This window comes from Lottia gigantea (genome assembly GCF_000327385.1).
Source record: "Lottia gigantea unplaced genomic scaffold LOTGIsca_12, whole genome shotgun sequence".
NCBI lineage: Eukaryota > Metazoa > Mollusca > Gastropoda > Lottiidae > Lottia > Lottia gigantea.
In genome coordinates, this window is record NW_008707225.1 from 3,291,802 (window position 1) to 3,314,080 (window position 22,279).

General features: G+C 33.5%; 2 protein-coding genes across 2 annotated transcripts; both read left to right on the forward strand.

Moving 5' to 3' along the window:
• Positions 1 to 5,141: 5,141 nt before the first annotated feature.
• Positions 5,142 to 7,791, forward strand: LOTGIDRAFT_110722 (hypothetical protein; the record flags this gene model as incomplete). The annotated part of the gene is made up of 5 exons (XM_009048225.1): positions 5,142 to 5,220; positions 5,483 to 5,572; positions 6,221 to 6,333; positions 7,183 to 7,339; positions 7,655 to 7,791. Coding segments are annotated over 5 exons (576 nt in total), but the record flags the coding sequence as incomplete, so codon positions are not given.
• Positions 7,792 to 10,669: 2,878 nt separating this feature from the next.
• On the forward strand, positions 10,670 to 21,860 carry LOTGIDRAFT_230455 (hypothetical protein; the record flags this gene model as incomplete). The annotated part of the gene is made up of 7 exons (XM_009048226.1): positions 10,670 to 10,694; positions 15,897 to 16,076; positions 17,150 to 17,257; positions 17,545 to 17,571; positions 18,061 to 18,099; positions 21,025 to 21,118; positions 21,523 to 21,860. The coding sequence occupies 7 exons, from the start codon at positions 10,670 to 10,672 to the stop codon at positions 21,740 to 21,742; spliced, it is 693 nt and encodes a 230-aa protein (XP_009046474.1). The 3' UTR covers positions 21,743 to 21,860.
• Positions 21,861 to 22,279: the final 419 nt, after the last annotated feature.

Below are 22,279 nucleotides of genomic sequence, written 5' to 3' on the forward strand. Positions count from 1 at the left end.
TGTGGTCACAAGCCATTTTTTTGACAGGACGGAAGGACGGACGGGAAGGGGCGACGACAACATACGGCCACATTACAATGTGGGCGTATAAAAATGACAATGATATAAAGCTAATTAAGCTGTCATGTATATTATCTCATCACAAATGTTGCAGTTTTTATGCTTATGTCGTAGGTGTCGATGGCATTCATCACAAAAACGCTCTTGCACGAGAAGTGCAGAAACATAGGGTGTAGGTCTTAAAATTAAATTTAACTTTAATTACTTAAAATTGAACAGATCTATGGTTACATCCTGTCTTATAATACACGACCGATTATATCAAACTTATCTGTCAAAGCCTTCGCTGAGATTTTATATAATATAGTCAGTCATTGTTTATGAAAAGTAGACATTTTAGTTCATCTTACCTCCCAAGGGATCCGAACATAATTCTATCACTAACTGTTAATTTCCATGACTCAAACAACGTGACAACCAATGGATCCTTGGAGACAAATTGAATATTAATTAAAATAACTATAAACTAGACAATGTATCCCTTGATACATTTTTTAACAGATGATAAATATAAATATATTCTATTACTGCTACACCCTGGGGCGTGGGACTGGGGTGTGGACAACTGTTGTAGGAGATGTTTGTTATGAGGGATATTATATGGTTCTAAAGAAATCAGCACCAGCCTTCCCATCTTATTACGGCCGTATGATTATATATCCATTATTATGTGTGATTATTATGATTAGTTTGAATAAAAATTATAAAATTTCAAATGTTTTGATTGTCCATTATTTTAGGGGTGTGAGGGGTTCAAATGACTACTCCAGAGGTGTGAAGACTGAAAAAAGAACCACTGTGCTATTATGTAATTCTTAGGTAATCTTTTTATGTATTTTTTTACTTTTCCATGACCTACATACAGTTCTTGTGCAATATGAAAACGATTCAAAGAATAAAGAAAAGGGGAGAATGGCAAGAGAGTTCTTTGTTATCGGAACTTAAGATGATTTCCTTTATACATGTGATCGTTGTTTTTTTACTCTGAACAATTATTCTGTTTCCATTTAGAACGTTCGAGTTTTAATTATAGCTTTATGGCTTACACATTACACAAAAAGAATGTAGGTGTTGCGAAATTCAATGTAAGTTTAGTATATGTAATATTATTTTCCTGGATATATATATATATTTTGAAGCCTCTGATTACCTATACATCTTACTATTTTATGAAGCTTTGAATTTGATGCAATAGAAAAATAAGTTTGTATAGCATCAATGGGTTGTGCAGTGCATTCTCTGTGTTTTAATTATTTGAGTAATTCTATTAGATGGATTTTTAGCAAACAGTCGAACCTATATATTTTGCATGGACTTGGCAGTTTTATGGCCTGTTTACAATACAAATACTGTTATAATAGCAGATTAAAAAAGGTTATGATGTGACATATGAAAGGCCAGACTGAGGACTGTCATATCCTAGTTATTAACTATAGTGAAAAGAATTGATTTGTTCATCAGTGGCATCTTGTGACGGGGGTTGCCTTTTAAATTCCTAAGACGAACAAGCAAACTTTCTATACATACGATCAACGAATTTGCCTGGCAATATCGAGAGATCAATGACAGTAGAATGGTTGTCTTAATTTCTCCAAGATTGTACCTACGAGGTTCTAAAATGGTGCCAACTTTAACCATTACAGATAGTAACTGTTGGTAAAGTGGAGACCAGCTACAATGACGTTTTTGCAGTACCTCGAGTTTACTATCAAGATGCAAAGTTTACTATTCACGACAACGCCCTATTCCCAATACGTTCCACGAGAAAATTTGAAAACATATTCTCTGAAACTGTTTCAAAGAGATGATTGTTTTACGGGACACTGTGTAGTTTCACAACTAATTTACCACACATATATACGATACTGAACAAAGCATAGTATACCATAATCTTATATTCATATGCAGATTATACTTGTATTTCTTTTACTATTTAGCTTTTTTAAAGGAGAAAAAGTTGATCGATACTTATATCGATAATTAGTAATGGAGGATCCTCAGGGTAAGGTTAATATTGGAATGATAAGAACTGAAAGGAACTAAATTATTTTACCACCAGAGCTACATTCCCTTAAGAGGTTTTATCGATAAGATAAGATTTTTTTCACTGACGAAATATCATAGTATTCAGATGGGATTGGCTATTTTGTCTTTGTGAAAATCAACTCAACTCTACATCACGGATTTCTGTGTATCTTTCTGGTTTCTGTCTGATCAACAAATACCAATATCGCACTTCTCTAGAATAACTTGATTGTTTGTCCGCGAAATGTGTTATATTGTATATTTGAATAACATATTGTGATTTCGCTTCCGAGTTCACCAGCATCTGGGTCTATCTATTTTCGTTCTGAAGTGTTTCAGTATCAACTTACCAAGCCAATAACTGAACACTTAACAAGACATTTCCATTAGGTTAATATGTCCAATATTCTCATATGTTTGACACATTTTGACATTTTGACTGTTAAAATCTTTCATAATCTCAAATTTATTGCATCAGTATACTTAACAAATTTTCGCCCTCGGATAAACAAAAAAGGTGTCTAAAGATTTAATTCGATTTTAATTACAAATTTAGTTAGCGGACATTTTTGTTCTAATTCTAATAAAAGGTTCACCGTCTTGACCTATGACCGATATGTCTCTGAAAGGAAGTCGTGATTTAACCTGACATTGCCGATAATCGTTTTCACAAAGATTTAAGTCAGAAAAACTATTCCACCTTATATAACATAGAGTGGGTGCACTAAATATTTGAACAGGTTTTCCCCAAGCAAGATAAAAGGATTCCCTTTAACAACTATCATGAAAACGTGTAGTTTTGAAGAAATTATTTGACATACTAGCTTACTGTTGAAATGCATCAAGTCATAGTTAAAGTACTGAAAAAAGAAAAGTGGTGTTTGAAAAGGGACCAAGTCCTTTTAATGGGACATAAACCAACCCCTTTAAGAACTTCATAGAATTGCACACAAAGATTATGTTGGTTAAGATCAAAGTGAAAAGGGTTAGCCACTGCCCGGGTATATTCTCCTAAATTTTCCCGATCAGGTGCAGAAAGAAATATTTTACCAAATAGCCCAATTACCTTTAGTACTGAATTGTTAACACCAGTTTCATTAGACCAATAGAGATCACGCAGTGATGACGTGATAAAGCAACTATCAAAGCTTTTACAGAAGTATATTATCTTTGACTTGATGGTTTCATGTGACTTTAGTGCTTCAGAGAGGTGTCAATGCCCGAATGTCCAATGATAAATGAAAATTGACGTAAAATCACAATCTAAAACGTTGGGAAAAACACGGAAGATAAGACAGGGAGTGAGAATGGAACACATGTTCAGTATAATGAATGCCCACATATAAACTCTTATCAATGATTGAGTACAATTTTATAGTGTGAACATGATTTTATTGATACTGTGTCTAGGAATCATTGCATCTGCAGCAGGTAAACCAAACTTTGCAAAATTTAACTTTAATTTCTCAAGTTCATTTAAACTCCAATAAAACAAACAAACCAGCTTGCAGTTTCCACTTAAACTATTTTTAATATACTCTTGTTGACAACTGAAGCAATGGCCTTTTATTATTGAAATTTCTGGTGCATATCTAATAAATTGTCGGTAAATATTGTTATTGATGTTAAGTGCGACTTAAAAAGTTTCTATTTTGCTATATCTAAGTAGGTTAGTTATAGAATTTTGAAAATACTTCATTTTCTACCTAAAATTACGTCTGGTCAAAAGTAGTACGGGTTTTTACAACTTTTCTTCATCCATGTCAGTTGTGGTCCTTTTTTTCTAGATATGAATACATTTTATGTACACACACAAAAATCTGAAAAGGATTCTCTTAATGTTAGCGAGTCCTTAAAGTTTATCTCAAGTTTCTGATTACTTATCCCAAGTTTATGTTAAATAGGTGACCAATGTACAAGTCATGTGCTAACTGGTACCCATGCTGGTAAAAAGGGTATCGGGTGTGTTAAAAGTGGATGTTGTGCCAATGGCTTACAACTCGGCAGTCTATGCTCCGGTTCCAATGTGTGCTGTTTTACTTCAAATACTTGTGGCGGCTCATCGAGTAGGTCATATTATTAAAACAATTGCTTTCAGGAATTTGTAATAAATTACTGCACTAAGGTTATGAGCCATTCCGTAGACGATTACCTTTTGTCAGATATGTTCACATAAGAAAATAGCATACGAAGGCAAATGACAATTTTGTCCAGAAATAAATTGCTTTTTACTTAAACCATTTTCTATCCTTTATAGTAGAATAAAATCAGAGTCATACTCTGGTAGAATTATCTGGCGGAAATCCACCTGATTATTGTTTAATTCATGGGGATTTTCTACAACGCTCCAGTCTGTTTTCTTAATCATTTTCTAAATAATAATTGATCTAGTCTCGATATATGTTGAAGATAATGGAAATAGAGAACAGTCGTAATCGTAACAGTTTTGTTGTTTTTCCTTCGGCTGATTACTGAAATAGTTTTGTCTGAAATTGCTTTCAGAGCCTTGGTAAGGATCAACAAATTTAGGCTCAAAAGTATACCAACAATATATAGAGAAAATCTATGAACCAATCAAAAAAAGAACAGCCATGCGTTTCAAGAGTCTCCATTATGCTTTACATGAATACACATGACTTTGTTCTAGATTTTAGACTGATCTTGATGCATTGATCGTATATTGTCATTGGTCGTACTAAAAAAAAACTTATCGATTGTACTTTTACATGATTCGTGTAACAATATTCTCCATTAGAGACAGTCATTTCCTAAATAACATATTATATATTACAGTCTTAAATACCAGAGTAATAGAAAAACTAAAATCATGATAAATTGCTGACCCCTTCTACCTACGCTATTGTAATTGTCTGTCTGTAAACTGTATAAAAACATCATTTACAAAAAGATTCTTGTTATTAAATAAATGAAATATAAATTCTACACGCTATTGTTGTAAACGTCAGAACATATAAAACGATTAACTTCTCATTCAAGTTTGTTTGTATTAAAGATCATCGTTTGATGATTGTGTTCTTATAGGCGGCAGTTACAATTGTCACGGCGATGTTATGAAACTTCACCCAACAGGCGCTAGTAGTAGAACTGCTTCTCAAGATGGTATCCATTATGGAGGTAAACTTAAACTCTTTTCTGAAATTATGCTTTATTTTGTACAACTAAAAATCTTGGATCAATGTGATCAAAGGCTTTCATTTTGCTTTCAAATTCGAGAATATTTCTGACTGCATCTATTTGGTCGTTATCTTACTGGCCTATTAATTAAATTAATTAATAGCCTAATAAATTCATACTTTTAACCACATTATGCTGTAGTTGATACCTTTGTAGTTACGCGTTATAAAATATGAACTATTATTATGATTTATTGTGATAGGTGCACAGGCTTCTTACAAAATGTTGGACAATGACCTTGCAGAATTGAACAAGAGAAAATCATGTTATGTACAAGCGGGTACAAACAACTGTAAGTTTTGTAAATTCGCCTTTTAATAATATAATTTCTTATTGAATAAATATGAATAGAGGATTGCTTAAAAAATGGCACTGTAACTGACACTGACCCTAATAAAAAAGGATCTGATTATTCAAATTTAAATATTTATTTAGTTGTATTGCTGATGCTCCTACTGTCGCCTTTTTATAGAAGGTTATTACGATTAAGATATACATATTGTTGTTAGTGATGAAATTGTTTTGAATTCTATATACTGGATATCTGTCTCGGCTTTAATGGAAATGAAGTGAAATACAATCATTCAACCTGATAATATAGACTGTTACTGTTATATCACATGTTGATTATAATTGAAAAGTCGCAACAGATGTTATCTTGATAGATGCAATTGTCCTGATAACGTTGCCTATTCCCTGGCTTTCCAATCGCACAGGGACCCCGAAGAAGTTGATTTTATGCCGACTTTCTCATCATATCAACTTGAGGACCTTGAGGATGTGATCGGGATTCCTCAGCATGTTATCATGAAGACCCCGAGGACATTTATTTTTCCTGGCTTTTTCTCTTCTTGTTATCATAGGAACACCGAGGACATAAGCTTTTTGCCGGATTTTCTCAATATGAAATCTCTGAAGACTCATATTTCTTTACCACCAGGTGTCCATCCAGCAGTAATCGCTGCCGTTGCCAGCAGAGAAACAAGAGGTGGTAAGTTATTGTATAGAACTGGAGGCTGGGGAGATAATCACAGAGCTTGGGGTATTATGCAGGTAAGGACAAAATGGGTTTCATTATAATCCAGTAAAATTGCAACAGATATAGATATATCAGAATAGATATACTGTTGTCTGATAAAGCTTTATGTTTGAGGGCGTCATAGTCGGTTGTTTCTATAAGAAAAATATTATATACATGAATTCGATGATTCTGATCAAAACATTATAAATATCAGTTTAAAAGTTATAGACAATAAAGTAAGTACATGGTTGGTGTTAAATCTTAGCATTTGATGTATGTTGTTGAAAGTTTGATATAAGTATTTCTTATCTTAGCGACGGATTTATTGATTTGAGCAAACTGGTTTTCAGAGTATTTTTCTTAATCTAATATATCTGGATAATGTCAGTAGTACCGAGGGATATTTTATGGCGTCTACTGCTGACATACTGCCCTGTTGACTGTCAAACTAAGTTGATAAATCTAACCTGCATGCCTCCTTTAATATTGATGTCCAATATGATTTGTCATCCACACTCGGATTTCTAATTTGATGGCTACAAGGTAAATTATTATGGATGTAAATTTAGATGGAAATGAAATAAGCTAATGTGACATGTAAGAAATAGAATTATCTTCGCGATTTCTGTAGAAACAATACAGACTTTCCGTGAATTTCATGGCATAAGATTGTTTATAAGGCATCCTCAACCTACTGACCTTTTTTTCGTTTTCCCAAACCAACCATTAGATTATTATATTACTGACGCCTATCAATATAATTGTTGCAATGGCGCGTGTGTCAAATCATCTAACGTTTATTATTCACATGCTTCACTGCAACCAAGCCTTAAACATCTTAATAACACTTCATGAGCCTCATTTGTGTCTTTTCATTTCAGTGTGACTTACACGCATCTGGTCTTGGTTCTCAATGTACTAAATATGGATGGGATAGTTGTGCTCACATAGATATGATGACACGAGTCATCTTAGTTCCATATATGGATCAAGTTAAAAGAAAACACCCAACTTGGTCTGCTGAAAACCAACTGAAAGGTTTGTATTGAATTGTTCGTCCATGTGTCCAAACTCTTATGTATGTTTCGTGATTTCACTTAGGCGCACTATTGTTTCTTAGCATATATATTACCTTTGACAGTGATGCCGATCAATTATCAAAATTATATTGATTCGTTTTGAGAGTTTGCTGACTAATCTAGACTCATTTACGGTATATGACTATGATACAGTAGTTGACATTTACAGTTAATAGCATCAATGTTCAAGTATCAGATGCTGTCCACATGAAAAACCTGGATAATTTAATAGCAGCGACCCATGCACAATTTTCTGTTCTTTTCTACGTAAAAGGTGGTGTATCAGCCTATAACGCCGGAGTAGGTAATGTAGGCACCGTAGCACGTATGGATATTGGTACAACTGGTAATGATTACAGTAATGATGTAATTGCTCGAGCACAGCGACTGATAACATCACATGGATGGTAAACATCGTCTAGAGTTTTGAATTCCAATTTCTTTCTGGATAAAACTTACAAAATAACTTTCACTATACTATTATTCAATCAATGTTTGCCCGAGTTTCACCAAACGTGGCAAATCAGTCATATTTCTGATGCAATATGAATGTCCTGTGTTATACCAACTGTTTTTATATTTACTGACCCATGAAGTTACCTTCGTTTTTTTTACAACTATCAACGAGGAACGTCAGATGACGAGATGACACTCCCTCCTGATAAGTTATGACACACTGGTAGATATCCCAGACATTGAAACGTGAGCTTCTACCATATCATTACTCAATACCACAATGTAGAGATTTACGACCGCTGTGTTAGAATTTCATTTGACATTTCGGCTACTAAATACGCACACATTTCACGATTTCATGCTGCATGTCTTATTGCCTTTCCAATAGGTTTTAATATATGTGTGGAAAATATAAAATGTATAATTAATAAGCATTTATATACAAACGACAAATCTCAACGTAACCAGACTATCCACACAAATATCTAAATAAAACAAATACAGTGCATAACAAAATCAACAGTCATATTTTTAGTGGTACTGTCAGTAATATCAATTACAAAGCGGTTAAAGTGTCATAATGTCATACTATTCATGTGTTTATTCCATATAACCTCTGAGCAAAGCTTTGGTCATCTCGCAGCCGATACTTTGAGCATGCCCCCGTTTCACTATGCATAACATAAGTATTTACTTACGTTGAACACTGTCTCATTCCCTCGACTCCAGGTTAAAAGCACACTTCTCTCCTACACTTGTCACTTTTCCGCACTACACGACCGGCATCATAACATATAATAGAAATGTAATTACAACCTTACTTATAATTGTATATTTGAAAGTAAAACTATAACTGGTAGCTAATTTATATAAGCTTCGGCTTGTTTTTGAAACCATATATTTCCCACGTATTTATTTATATGTTGTAAATTTGGTATAAATCAAGAAGGCAAAACTATTATCAGTTATTTCCTTTTCATCACAAAGTTACATTCACACCACTGTCTACACAGTTCGCATTGACTAGAGCAAGAAGTGAGGAAACCTCAACAAAGATTATCTGCTGAAAGCTTTTGGTTGTTTGCGTAAAAAGGCAGCATGGGGATTGAAACAGGTAGCAGAAAAGTTTTCGCGATTAAGATTCCAAATGCTAAAGCACTGTGGAACCACTGTAAAAGAACAATAGGCGCAAACCTCCTGTGAAGGGTCTGATGGTGTACTGATGGTGTTTTGGGCAAAAACGTCCAAAAAATCGAACTGATATTTCCTAGAAATGAAGTTGTGTACATATTTTCCTGGAGATGCACTTGCCCCTCCTGTATAGCCTGAATAGCGTTTCCACTGATTCACTCACTCTTTAAATTTCTACATACCCCATCCCACTTGTATTTTTAAGATGCCTCTTGAAGCACACTTTTTGATCGATTTCCGCGAGGGTGAACTGGTGAATGAACAAAATAATTGGTATTGAAACCTAGAATAAACTTTAAAATCCGAAAGGTAGATGGGTATTTTTCGTGTACGAATATTTTCCCCTTGTATTGGAAAGATTAGGTAGTAAGACATCTACGTCTTCATCTTTATCATTACTAGGACTTGATTTTTGTATAAACCTTGATGATATGATTCTTCTTAATTATAACAAACAATATTCCAAGATAGGCACTTTACTATCGCTATGGAAACAAAGACATTTAACTCCCATAGGTAAAGTAACAGTAATAAAAACGCTTATAATTCCAAAGTTGGTACATTTATTTCTTTCACTTCCAAATCCCTCAAAAGAATTTATTAAAAAACTAAATTCCGATTTATTTTAATTTATTTGGGGTACAAATATTGATAGGATAAAACGCAGCATTATAACTCAACCATATTCAGATGGTGGTTTAAAACTCAATGATGTTAAAATCATTTTTGGAACTACCAATCATAAATATAATAATGTTATCAATATCGATATGTAAATATTATATCTATAAATGTGCAAATTGTCTTGAAAACTCAACTCACTTTAAATTAATGCTAAATGAAATCATGCATCAATTTTGAAAAATATAAGATACAAAACTAAAAATCAATTAGAATTTATAAATGTCTGGAAAACGATACAAAAGTAATGAAATATTCATAAAGCCTCGTGGATGAAAAAAATGTAATGAATTTATAACTAATTTATTATACAAACTATACATATATATTTATCATGTACCTTTGTTATTAAATAAACTGAAAAGACATCTACGTAGGCCTACGATTCTTCAAATCTATGCCCTTATTACTTTGGTGAACGATTGATGGAAGTGAAGTCTTGCTCTTTTGATAACGGATGTGTGTGGGTTGGTATAAGGTTAGCTGCCCCATTGCTTCTACTAGAGACATCGCCCGGTGAAGTTGATTAGCTAGTGTAGCTTCCCTACGGACGGTAGGCGGGCAAATGATTCACTCACTTGTATCCAGCTGAGGTGTTTCTGATTTTGAAGAGGGTCATGAAGGTGTCCAACTGGGAGAGCGTTACATGATCGAACAGAGGTAAAAGTGAGTCGACATTCTCTGTTCTGAAATCGACACCTTTTAAAGAGAATGATGCCAAAGTAAAAAATTGATGGAAGTGCTTTTAAAAGTAAGAGTACTATGCAAGCAACACCGTACAACTACAGAGAAGAAACGGTTCTGATCCGCCTGTTATTAATCGTAGAAAACTTAGTACTTGCTATTTTAATCTAATAGAATGTCATACAATGGACGTCAAATTATCTCAAATAATTCAAATAAATAAATCAAAAAATAACTTAAAGCCAATAGCTTATTTTATTTGTGGTACTTAGCAGCAATGACAGGTGTGTGTTCCAGTCAAGGTATGATTACTCTTCTGATCACTTGATGCCAATTTTCATCATTAAATGCCTCTGCATTGATTCGGGTGTTCGCAACATTTCTTCTTATCATAATATAACAATTGTTGTTATCAGTTACCTCCCTTTAAATCGAATCGAAAAATATTTACTATGAGTTATTGCCCTTATTCTTAAGTTGTTTGTGGACACGATAGAGAGCTGGTTTCTTGATGGGTTTTGACGAAACGTGGTGTGAGTGTTTGTAATCACCCAAGGATGAAGCCTATTGAAAATCAGACGAATCGAAAAATATTTACTATGCGTTATTGCCCTTGTTCTTGAATTGTTTGTGGACACGATAGAGAGCTGGTTTCTTGGTGGGTTTTGCCGAAACGTGGTGTGAGTGTTTGTAATCACCCAAGGATGAAGCCTATTGAAAATCAGACGAATCGAAAAATATTTACTATGCGTTATTGCCCTTGTTCTTGAATTGTTTGTGGACACGATAGAGAGCTGGTTTCTTGGTGGGTTTTGCCGAAACGTGGTGTGAGTGTTTGTAATCACCCAAGGATGAAGCCTATTGAAAATCAGACGAATCGAAAAATATTTACACTTCTTTATTTTTATCGAAAATATACTAAATTGAAAAGATGACATAGCTAGAAAAGTGTGTTAAAATATGAAACTTAGCTAAGAAGGTGAGATATCAATTTTCAACATAAAACGGTCGTAATGGCGGCCATTTTCAATACCCTTGAAGCAAAAGTGAAAAATTGAAGTTGACTTCATGAAAATTCAATTTATATTATATGAAACACTAAATTCATAGATGATTTAAAACTATCATTTCTTAATTTAAAGTATATTTTGAGCGGATAATTTCATACTATTTCTATTATTTGATCAGGGGGTCTCTTTCACTTTATTATTATTTGGTATCTTGTGTGTGTGTTTTACCAATTCAGATTTGGGAATGTAGGAACTCATGACGTGTAATGAAATTACTTATTGTCTTTAAATTAAATTATAATTAAGTTACATATGTTATAAAATAGTTTTAATCTTCTAATGACTTGTTCAGTATATCATTTATAAAATGAGTGTGAAGAAATCATACAAATAACGACCATATTTCTCCAATATTTACCCCATTCATTATGGAATATCTCAAAGAATATACAAGATATAAGTCTGTAAAGTTTATCAACGACAGGAGATATGAATATTTTTCCATTTAGAATTTTAAGATGTTATCTAAAAAATTACCAAGTTATGCCATCGGGTTGTATTTCAACTAAAAAGAAAAATTTCATTTGCCACGCCCACTTTTTAAAGACCTTAAATATTGCATAACTTTTTTATTTTTCAATATTTTTTGGTTCTGTTTTCACTTTTTCCAACTACTAGTACACCATAACCCATCTACAAGAACAAAAAATATTTTATTTTAATTATTTCTATTTTCCGTTTGCATTGCTATCTTGAGCAGCTAAGACGGATGTGGCGCTAGACAGGGTATGCTTACTCTTTTAGATACATGATACAACTTTTTATCATGAAACATTTACTCACTTATGACATAATACTTCCTCGCGTGAAACGTTCATTAGCTGCTACCAATGTGACGTTAAAATGTTGTTTTGGATTTCGGATTTCCTTTTGCGATTCAGATCGTAAGTACTTAATTCCATCATATAAGTAAAATCATGCCAATGAAATGGGTCAAAATATAACATATTTGTCAAATAAGTCATCACACGTCTATCGGAAGTTCTAAATATGTCCATCAAAAACACTTTGTGTCAATCAATTATATTTTCAACAAAATTCTTATGATATTTGATAGACTTAATGTGGAGTCACCTGTCGAGGAAATATAGAACGGCGCATAAAGCGTTTGACGAATCTCCGTCGAGAAAAATTGTGAAACAAGAAATTTTTAGGTGCATCCTGACACACATTTCTGGTATAGAACGCAAAACAATCAAAGTTTTTACTTTGTTATGACAAGAAGTGGGGATACAACTGGCGCCCCTCTGACAAAAACATTGATATTAGCATCCTATTTATTAAGATGTGTGTACAGCAACTCAAGATATATATAGTTTTCCGGGTTAAACGGAAAGTGTCATCGTTTCTTTCTTCCTGTAATCATGCAACATGAATTGGTAGATAGAAACACCAAAAGTAAGGATACAGATAATAATGATGGATATACGTATAAATCAGATTACAATATTCCTCATAGTTTGCCAATGCTTTGATCGTAAGTAAATGGGATTTTTGCTTTGAAAAGATAATTGAAATGTCGAATAGCAATTGGGAACATATGACAAGTAATAAGAAAAGACTACAGAAGTCAAAGGGGAAATAAGATGTCATTAACTAGCTAATTTTGTAATTCCAATTTTTCATCGAGATATCAGCAAGACGTTTTGTTATTTATAGATCGCCCAGTTACAGAGTGATATCGGGTGTTCTTGAACATTTATATAATTGATCTGATATTACAATAAACGTAGCCTTTAGGTTATTGATAATAAATATAAATCTATTTCATCACATTATTGCACCTATTGACAGTCCAAGCTTTGGTGTAAATCTTGTTATGCGGACTGCGCGTCCCGAGATTGAAGAGAAATAGGTCTTGAAGGACAGAATCATTTTCGTTAGTCTTCAGACTGAGTGTCAGAGCTTGCAAATGTAATTAACAGATATCTTACAATCAAGGGAACACATTTTACTGTCATTATAATCAGAATCGACTGATTATTTTTTTTTTGAACTTTTTATCTTTTCTCTGATACCAGGCACATGTACAGGATTTATCTAACTTGTACCAGATTCTAATATTTTGAATATTCACTGGTAAAGAGAGTGTCTTTGTATGGCCACTTTTTATCACAGAGTTGAAACAGCACGACAAATGACATTCATATTAGGTTGGTTAAATTATACGAAATACTTTCGACGGATATTCTTCTTTGGTTCGTACGAAAGCAAGGGTGGTTTCAATTCATAACGATGAGCCATCAAGGATGTTAACAGCACAAAAACATATTTCATTTTTTTCTCATTGTAACTTTGTTTTATGTTGATCATTATACTCTATTATGCCATGATCCATTTTATTTTTCTTCTTTATTTAGGTTTTGTATCTTTTTTTGCTTTTTCTTGTAATTATCGTTTATCACCTTTCATATAATATAATCTTATTGTTCTATCTCTATATAATTATGTTATTTGTAGTAGTTAGTAGATTCTAGAAATTACCTCTGGTAACTGGATTTTTAAAACATCACAGAGACTTACATTAGTGCGTAACGAAAGACCACACCACACATTTTTCTCTCCATGGCTTCTTTGTATGGATTCTGTTTGAGTATGAAAGGTTAGATGAAACTACATATTGACTTTGATGAGGAATAATATTGATACGCCAGGTCGTTCACTATTTCGGTTATTAGGTTGTATGCGAATTTTCACCCGACAGAGGAATAAACTAATATAGTGGCTCCAATATGATCCTAATACTCATTGGTCGGATTATCATGCCTTGAATCAAGGAATCTATCATCGCCTATAGATTATCCTTACTTCATGGCCAAAGAAACGTCGCTCTATGAAAATTACTTCTTGCACTTGCACTTCTTATCAAGATGAAATGAATTTATCCACATATCTATGCATTGAAGATATCATATTAAGAAAAAAGATTGTAAAGAAACTTAAAATTGAATGATTTAATTTGATTTTATGTATGTAAGATTTTGACCACTTTTTCTACGCAAACGTGGCTTTGGCTTTCCTTTTGAATGTCTCTTTGTTATTCCATGTCTTTCGGATTATGTGGATCTTGTCTGTAGTGCGTAGGGTGCTAACACGTTCGTATTTTCAAGAGGGAATCGCACCATTTGTATTGCTCTTGAAATTAATTGCCTATGTGCTATTATCAAATAAAGTTCATGTGAAAGGTTCCTATTTGAACCAATACAGACTAAATGTCCATTTTTGCACATCGCGTATGTGTCATCAATAAAATCTTTTACAAACTACTCGTGTAAACAGAATTTTGCTTGAAGTAGATGTGTTGATGCCTTTGTTGAAGAAAGTGCAAATGGATAATATGGCTAAGTACAGTGTAACTTATTTTTGTTTACAATTAATGATTGTATTGTTACCAATTGGTTTGAAAATCATAAATAATGCCGTTATTCTATAAGCGTTGTAAGAATAACAAGTTTATGTAGCTTTCAAGTTTTATTTTCATGTTTAGAACCAATGCGAATTACATTTATCATTAAAGCATCAAATTTAGTATCAATTTAACAGCTTTGTTCTGAAATGAAGTCGGGGGTTCTATCAACTCTGCATCTTATTCGATATGTCAACTTTGGTAATAATGTTAATTAGATAATTTGGTAACATACCATGGACACGCAACATATAGACACATTTGTTACTACATGTATTTCCTTAACACGACGGCTACGTTAATAGGAACTAATTGATGTATCTAAAGAATTAAATATAGTTCATATGATGATAATAAACTTTTCAGATATCCAAAGCCTTTCTTCAGAACTTAATTGATTAATGCATGGTCTAGACAGACATTTCGTATGAATCTGGTCCCAAGTGTAAAGCTTCCGTCATTTATTAGAACACCAGGAACGCCAAAACTGACAACGCCACCACATAATTGATAATCTTTGAGACGTACACAGTACGTGTCATTGTCTCAGTTCGGAGAACATCAGACATTTTTATCGTGGCGTGAAGAATTGGTGTCGAAGTACATGTCACTTTGATCCCAGAATACTTCTCAGTAGAAACAAATTTGTTCAATGTTTATTTATAGCAATATTTTTTTACATTCACAATGATTGACGATTCCTACATAAATAATTGATATTATGTCAACTTGCATAAAATAGTAATATGTCATTGGCAACAAATTCATATTAAAAGGCTTTATAATGTCAAATAAGAACCTTAATGATTAGGATCGAGCAGCCTAGAAATCTTAAACCACAACCACTTGCGCTTGTAGAAGCAAACCTTGTAGATGGCGGTTTCTTTTAGCAAACTAAAAGGCAATTCCATCAGCATCGTTTTAGTAAACGTGCTTACAAAGACAGAAACGATTCGTTTAGGTTAAGATAAAAAAAAATCTTATTGCATTATAGTGTAAGATAGTTCTTTTTTAATTGTATTTTACAGAATATTTGACAGAAAATTGTTTACATATTTTAACTGAAAATCTAAGCTTGAAGGAGTCGAAATTAAGATGTCAAGAACAAAATGGGAGTCATCTTACTTTGGATAAAGTTTTATCGAATGAGATGTTTATGAATCAATTGAGGATCTTTGTTTCTGAAACAAGACAAAGTATTTGGATAGGTACGTAAGCTTCTTAACCGAAACATCAGATTTCAAAATCTCTATAAATATTATCCTTGTCTAAACCGTTTTTATAGGCCACACGGAAATGTGGACGTATAATGCCGCTGCCCATGTCCGTCTGTCCTTCCGTTGACATTTCTTGTAGACACGATAGAGACTATAGTTTTTATACTATCTTGGTGAAACTTGATGTCAATGTTTATATTGAAAAGATATCAGTCAAGTTTTAATTTGGTAACAATCGGATAAACGGTTTCAGAGTTGTTGCCTTTGACTCAGTAAGCCAGCGTCAAATTTGGCTTGTAGGAATGGCAGAAAAACAGTTTTTATCCTATCTTGATGAAACTTAGTAGCCTATGCGTGTATATATTGATGAGAACTCGGCTAAGTTTGAAATTGGTATTATTCTTATGAAAGGTTTCGTCGACGAGACATTGTTCATGTTTGAATTTGATGAACTGTTTTTGAGGTTTTGCACTGACTTATTTGAAAATTCAATATTGTAGTGGGCGTATATTACCTTGGCTGGCATGCTGCTCGATCCTGATCAGAAATATATATATATATATATTTATTTATTAAAGCAACCCAAATATAATATGGTAGATGGCCTTGGTATTTTATTATAACTGTGCTATTCTAATAACCTGTGAATGAGAAGGTGTCCAAATTATATAATATACATTTGTCCATTTCCCGACAAATAACATGCATGTGTGCCTGAAAGGGTTGAATAAAAAAGAGAATTCAAGAATGTTATTGTGAAATGTTGGGCGATTAGTTTATATGTTATTTGTCATGGGATTTAACTTTTTTATGTTAAGTGAGCTGTAAGATAGAGATTAGAGGAAATGATGTCTTTATTATGTTTTTAATGTTCACAAGGGTTTCAGCATTTGCAAAAATTTAAAACAGTTGTCTTTTTTGTACATTACTTTGCTACATCTCCGATCTCAGAAGTAACGTAGTTTCTCCGGCTAAAACCTGTCGCATTAGAACAAGTAAAAAAACAACTTTCTCTTTTTGAAAATGCAACATAATTTGATGATATCTCAATCTTTATATATTAGAAAAAGACGAAAACAGAAAATGTCGAGCATTTTCGTGGAATGGTAAAGTGGTTACTCTTGAAAAAATTTTTGTATGTACTGAAAAGTTTCATCCAGCTTGTATATTTGGTATGTATGTGCTACCTAATAAACTATATGCACTCAAATATTGCATAATAAAAATACTGTTGTATTTTTATTTCAGACGCCAAAAAATGATGTATCCTTGAACACGGATGGTCCGCAAAAACGAACAATGTGTATAAGCATTAAGAGGGAATCGATTTAATCCTCTCTGGTGAATCGAATATACTCAGGTTTCATGCTAATTTCTGTAAAGTGTACTCTTTTCACACAAAAACAACGCTTCTTCGATTAGCTAATCTTTGTTTTACTCAAATCCATTCATCTTTCAGAAACTGATAACAGAACATGCAGCAAAGGTAAACTACAGCTTTTATCTACATCTATCATCCGATTAATGGGTAATCGGTTATGCCAAACAAGAATTTATCCAGTCGCCCTATCACAACAAATTACCATTATGGAACCAAGATGCCAAAATTTTACAAATGAGCAATAATACGAGTATGTCAGAAAGATCCAGGGCTGGTGACACATTTCGAATCCAAACTACAAACCACAAGTTTTCCTTTTCGTAGTCTGTCCCCCCGGAGTTCAACGCACTTTCCCATTCTTCTCTGTCATGTTTTAGCATGCACTTCGGGAACGTATTTTCTATAATCCGCTGCCTAGTTGTCACGACATTCTTGATGTAGTTCAGTCCTGCACTTCTTGACCCCCATGAGTTTGGGTAAGATAAATAACTTTTCTGACACACCTCGTACACTAATGGGAACATCGCTATTATGTAACTAATGTGTCGAAAATTACTACTAATGATAAATCATGAATGTCCTTAAATATTACAGAACCCGTGGCTGGTATAAACTCGAAGACTAAAGTAAAAAGTAAGTGTTAATGTTACATAATACTAGTATTTTAAGAATTATGAACAAGAGGATTGTTCCAGGTTAGATTTAGTATCTTTATAAATAAAGCGCCATTTTGGTAAGGATTTGCATCGGCTTTATTCATAATGAATCATTTTGATTTATCTTAACTGATAGCATCCATACATGTAGCGCCCTTTGACACATTGTCGAATAGGAAATATTGTCTCGTTTGATATTTTATAACAAGGAATAATTTTTTACTGTCATTTTTATACGCCCACATGGAAATGTGGAGGTATATTTCCGTCGCCCCTGTCCGTCGGTCCGTTCACATTTCTTGTAGGCGCATTAGAGGCTACAGTTTTTATCCGATCTTGATGAAACTTGGTATTTATGTATATATTGATGAGATCTCGGTCAAGGTCAAAATTGGTAATAATTGGATGAACGGTTTCAGTCAAATTTGCCTTGTAGGCACGATAGAGACTTCAGTTTTTATCTGATCTCGATGACACTTGGTATGCATGTATATATTGATGAGTTCTCAATTAAGTTCGAAATTGGTAATAATCAGATGAATGGTTTCAGAGTTATTGCCCTTGACTTGATAAAAACTCGTCAAATTTGACTTGTAGGCAAGATAGAGACTACAGGTTTTATCCGATCTTGATGAAACTTGGTGGGCATCTATATATTGATGAGATGTTGATCAAATGCGGAATTGGTAACAATCGGATGAAGGGTTTCGGAGTTCGGAGTTTTTATCCAATCTTGATGAAACTAGATATGCATGATGAGATCTCGGTCAAGTTAGAAATTGGTAATAATCGAATCAATAGTTTCCGAGTTATTGCATTGAATTTCATGATAACTTGATGAACTGTTTCAGGTTTTTGCCTTCACTTATGGATGATTTTAAGATTATTTGAAAATTTATAATTAAGCCATTAAAGATTTTGTTTTCATTCTGACAGCTGGTAGTTGGCGTATGTTACCTTGCCTGGCAAGCTATCTTTATTTGTCGATGATTTTAAGATTATTTGAAAATTTATAATTAAGCCATTAAAGATTTTGTTTTCATTCTGACAGCTGGTAGTTGGCGTATGTTACCTTGCCTGGCAAGCTATCTTTATTTGTCTTGGTCCCGCTACATGGATAATATCGACAGCTATTAAATAATATGATACAATTTAACATGTTTATATCGACGCTTTGTCCGTTTTGCTTTGCGTTTATGAGCATTGCAATATCAATCATTGTAAAATTCAATATATATCGGTAACAGGCAATGTAATGTGATTTTAATTACATTAAAGCAATTATATTATTTATACATAATTATATATATTATAATATATAATTGCTTTGATCTAATTTAAATCGCATTACATTGCTTTATTTTATACATGTGTAATACTATTCTTACAAAGCAGGAGATTCACACCCATGTAATAATGATACTAAAAACAGTCGTAGCTATGTTTTGCCCTATGGCGTCAATTTTTGTTTCTATTTTGCAATCTCAGTGATAGTTTGGAAATGATAATGAATTACCCTTAAACTATATTTAAAAACATAATCAAACATCCAAGCCTACTATATTTACCTATTTGACGACAAATCAAGCGTTAGTTACGGGTTGACCGTTGTGTAAGGCCGTGGTCACACCTAGTGTCCGTTTTTTCTATCCGTCAGTTGAATACGTAACGAAATCAAATGAAATTGGAATGCACCAGTGTGGTCACACTTAGACGTACGTCGAAATAAATCAAATTTTCCGTCCCATAAAAAATAGAATTGTTTCTTGCGATAAATCTGACGTACGTTAGATCGCAAGGGATGGTAATATAAAACTTCACGATGACGATACCGAGAAATTCACTTCTTTGGTACAACAAAAGAGTGCCCTATATGATCAGACTAGTAAGTCATATAAAGACTAATATGTTTAGAGAACATCTGGGAATCGATAAACAAAGCCATGGACAAATCAGGCGTTACAAGCTATAGCTACAATGAAATTGTTCAATTCCTCAAGCGTCTTAAAGTTTTTAAGGGATTCGTTCTTTAAACCATGACTTAAAGCTGGTTACCCTGGAAGCTAAAATGAAATAATAAATTTCTAGATGATTTTTCAGAGATAAATGGCGTGCAAAACACCAACCTCCCCCACCCCCCTACCAGGAAGACAGACCTTGTAGGCTATACTGTCTGCATCATATTAGGGAAAGTGAAGGAAATTATTTTCAGCGGACGTGATGGGTCTGCTACATTGATATGTTTTCTTTCATGGAAAAGGCGTCAATTTCATTGACTAGTTGTGTTTGGTCTCTACCAAAAGGTGTTTGTGAGAAGAATATGAAATCAATAATATCTTACGGTTGTAATGCACCTGGTTATCTAAAACAAAGAAATAAAGTTTTTATACTCGCTTCTGACATACTAACTGACGTACGGCATGTACGTATGGAAACGTACGAATGTGTGACCACTCATATTCTCGAATCGTACACAGTTTCGCATTCGTTTGACGTACACAATTTTGACGCACGTATGTGTGACCACGGCCTAAGAGGAATTTCCCTATGGCGTCATCGTATGTTTGTAAATATCCCAATGAGGATTACATGAACGTATATCGGATCTATATTTATATGATATGTACTTCAATCCCCTCGTGCAATATTGAAAACCTATAGACACACTAGTACTAATAGTTGATAGTAAATACTATTAAGTAGACAAATAATTGTTTTGTAAAGAAATGTCAATGTAGTGCTAAAATATATTGGAGCAAACCATGTCCTGGTTATATTAATACTGTATCATTGTCTACCCAACTAATTATGAAAGTCTATTTAAAATGGCTGTCATAGGCAGAATTATTAGAAATAACTAATTCAAAATGTTTGATTATGTTTTATTGTATATTTCGTACAGCGATATTGATAGCATCTATTTGTGGAGGTGTGACAGTAGTGATATTCATTATAATAATTATTTGTTGTTATGTCAAAGCAAGAAATAAAAACAGGTGAGATGCAACACATCTTTCTTTCTGTAACATAATCTTATTCTGTTGTGTTAATTTCGAAACATCCCGGTGAATGACCTGAAAGTGAGTAGTTAGCGGATAATGACACAAATTCGATCCTGAGAGAACGTTGCGCCACCTGTAGTGTAGGCTTTTACCGTCAGAGATCCATAGATTGTTGAAAACCCAAGAAGACAAGGAGAAAGAACTTTATTATTAGTATTTATTTAGCCATTTCGTTGCCTAAATGATTGATTTAGAGATAATTCGACCTTGCAAGCTCTTACTTATTGTAATTTAGCATTGATGACATAAAATTTAAAAAAAAATTATTTCTTTTTTACTCTATTGTCACTGAATCCTTATATATGTCTAATCTTTGTATCTTTGTATTTTTGTAACAGAAGTAAATGTGAATCACAAGAAGCTACTTCCTTTGAATTGAAAAGATATCGAGTGAGTGAAGGATTTAATACCCCTGTTATAACTGATGATGAAATTAAAGGCAGTGTGACGGCAGGGGAAAACGAAATTCCATACTATATATTAGAAAATAATTTTAATTTAAAACGAACAAACGACTGGGCGGAAGAACAAAATTCCAGTTTGGCAGAAATAATGTAATCATTTAGCATTTAGTTCTTTATACAGAACTGGTATTATAGTTGTAGGCAATCTGTCTATAAATAACGATTTAGTAAGGGATTGTATACTATATATAATTGGGTCAAAATATACATACACCTGGGGGTCAAAAGAATTGTCAGCAGATTATATACAGTTCAGCACGATATTATCACGAGCTAACATTATTTTGTTATGAGATATAAAAAAAAGGGTAACGTCGGTGTGTCTATTTGCAATGGTGTAAGAATGTAAAATGCCTTACCGGGATTAACGATGGAAAAACCCCACAATGACACATTTATCAATCATTCAAGTGTATTTTAATACCTTGAAATAAAAGTCATGCGAAGTCTCCAAATCAACACGGTCGAGATAATACCTTCGGATTTTTCAACCCGGTTTCCCCCTGTCAGTGATGCAGGTACGAGGGACTGACATGGAAAAAGCGTCTAGTCGTTCGGATGGGACAATAAACCGAGGCCCCGTGTGCTACAGGCTGTGCACGTTAAAGATCCCTCGACAGTTGGAAATCGA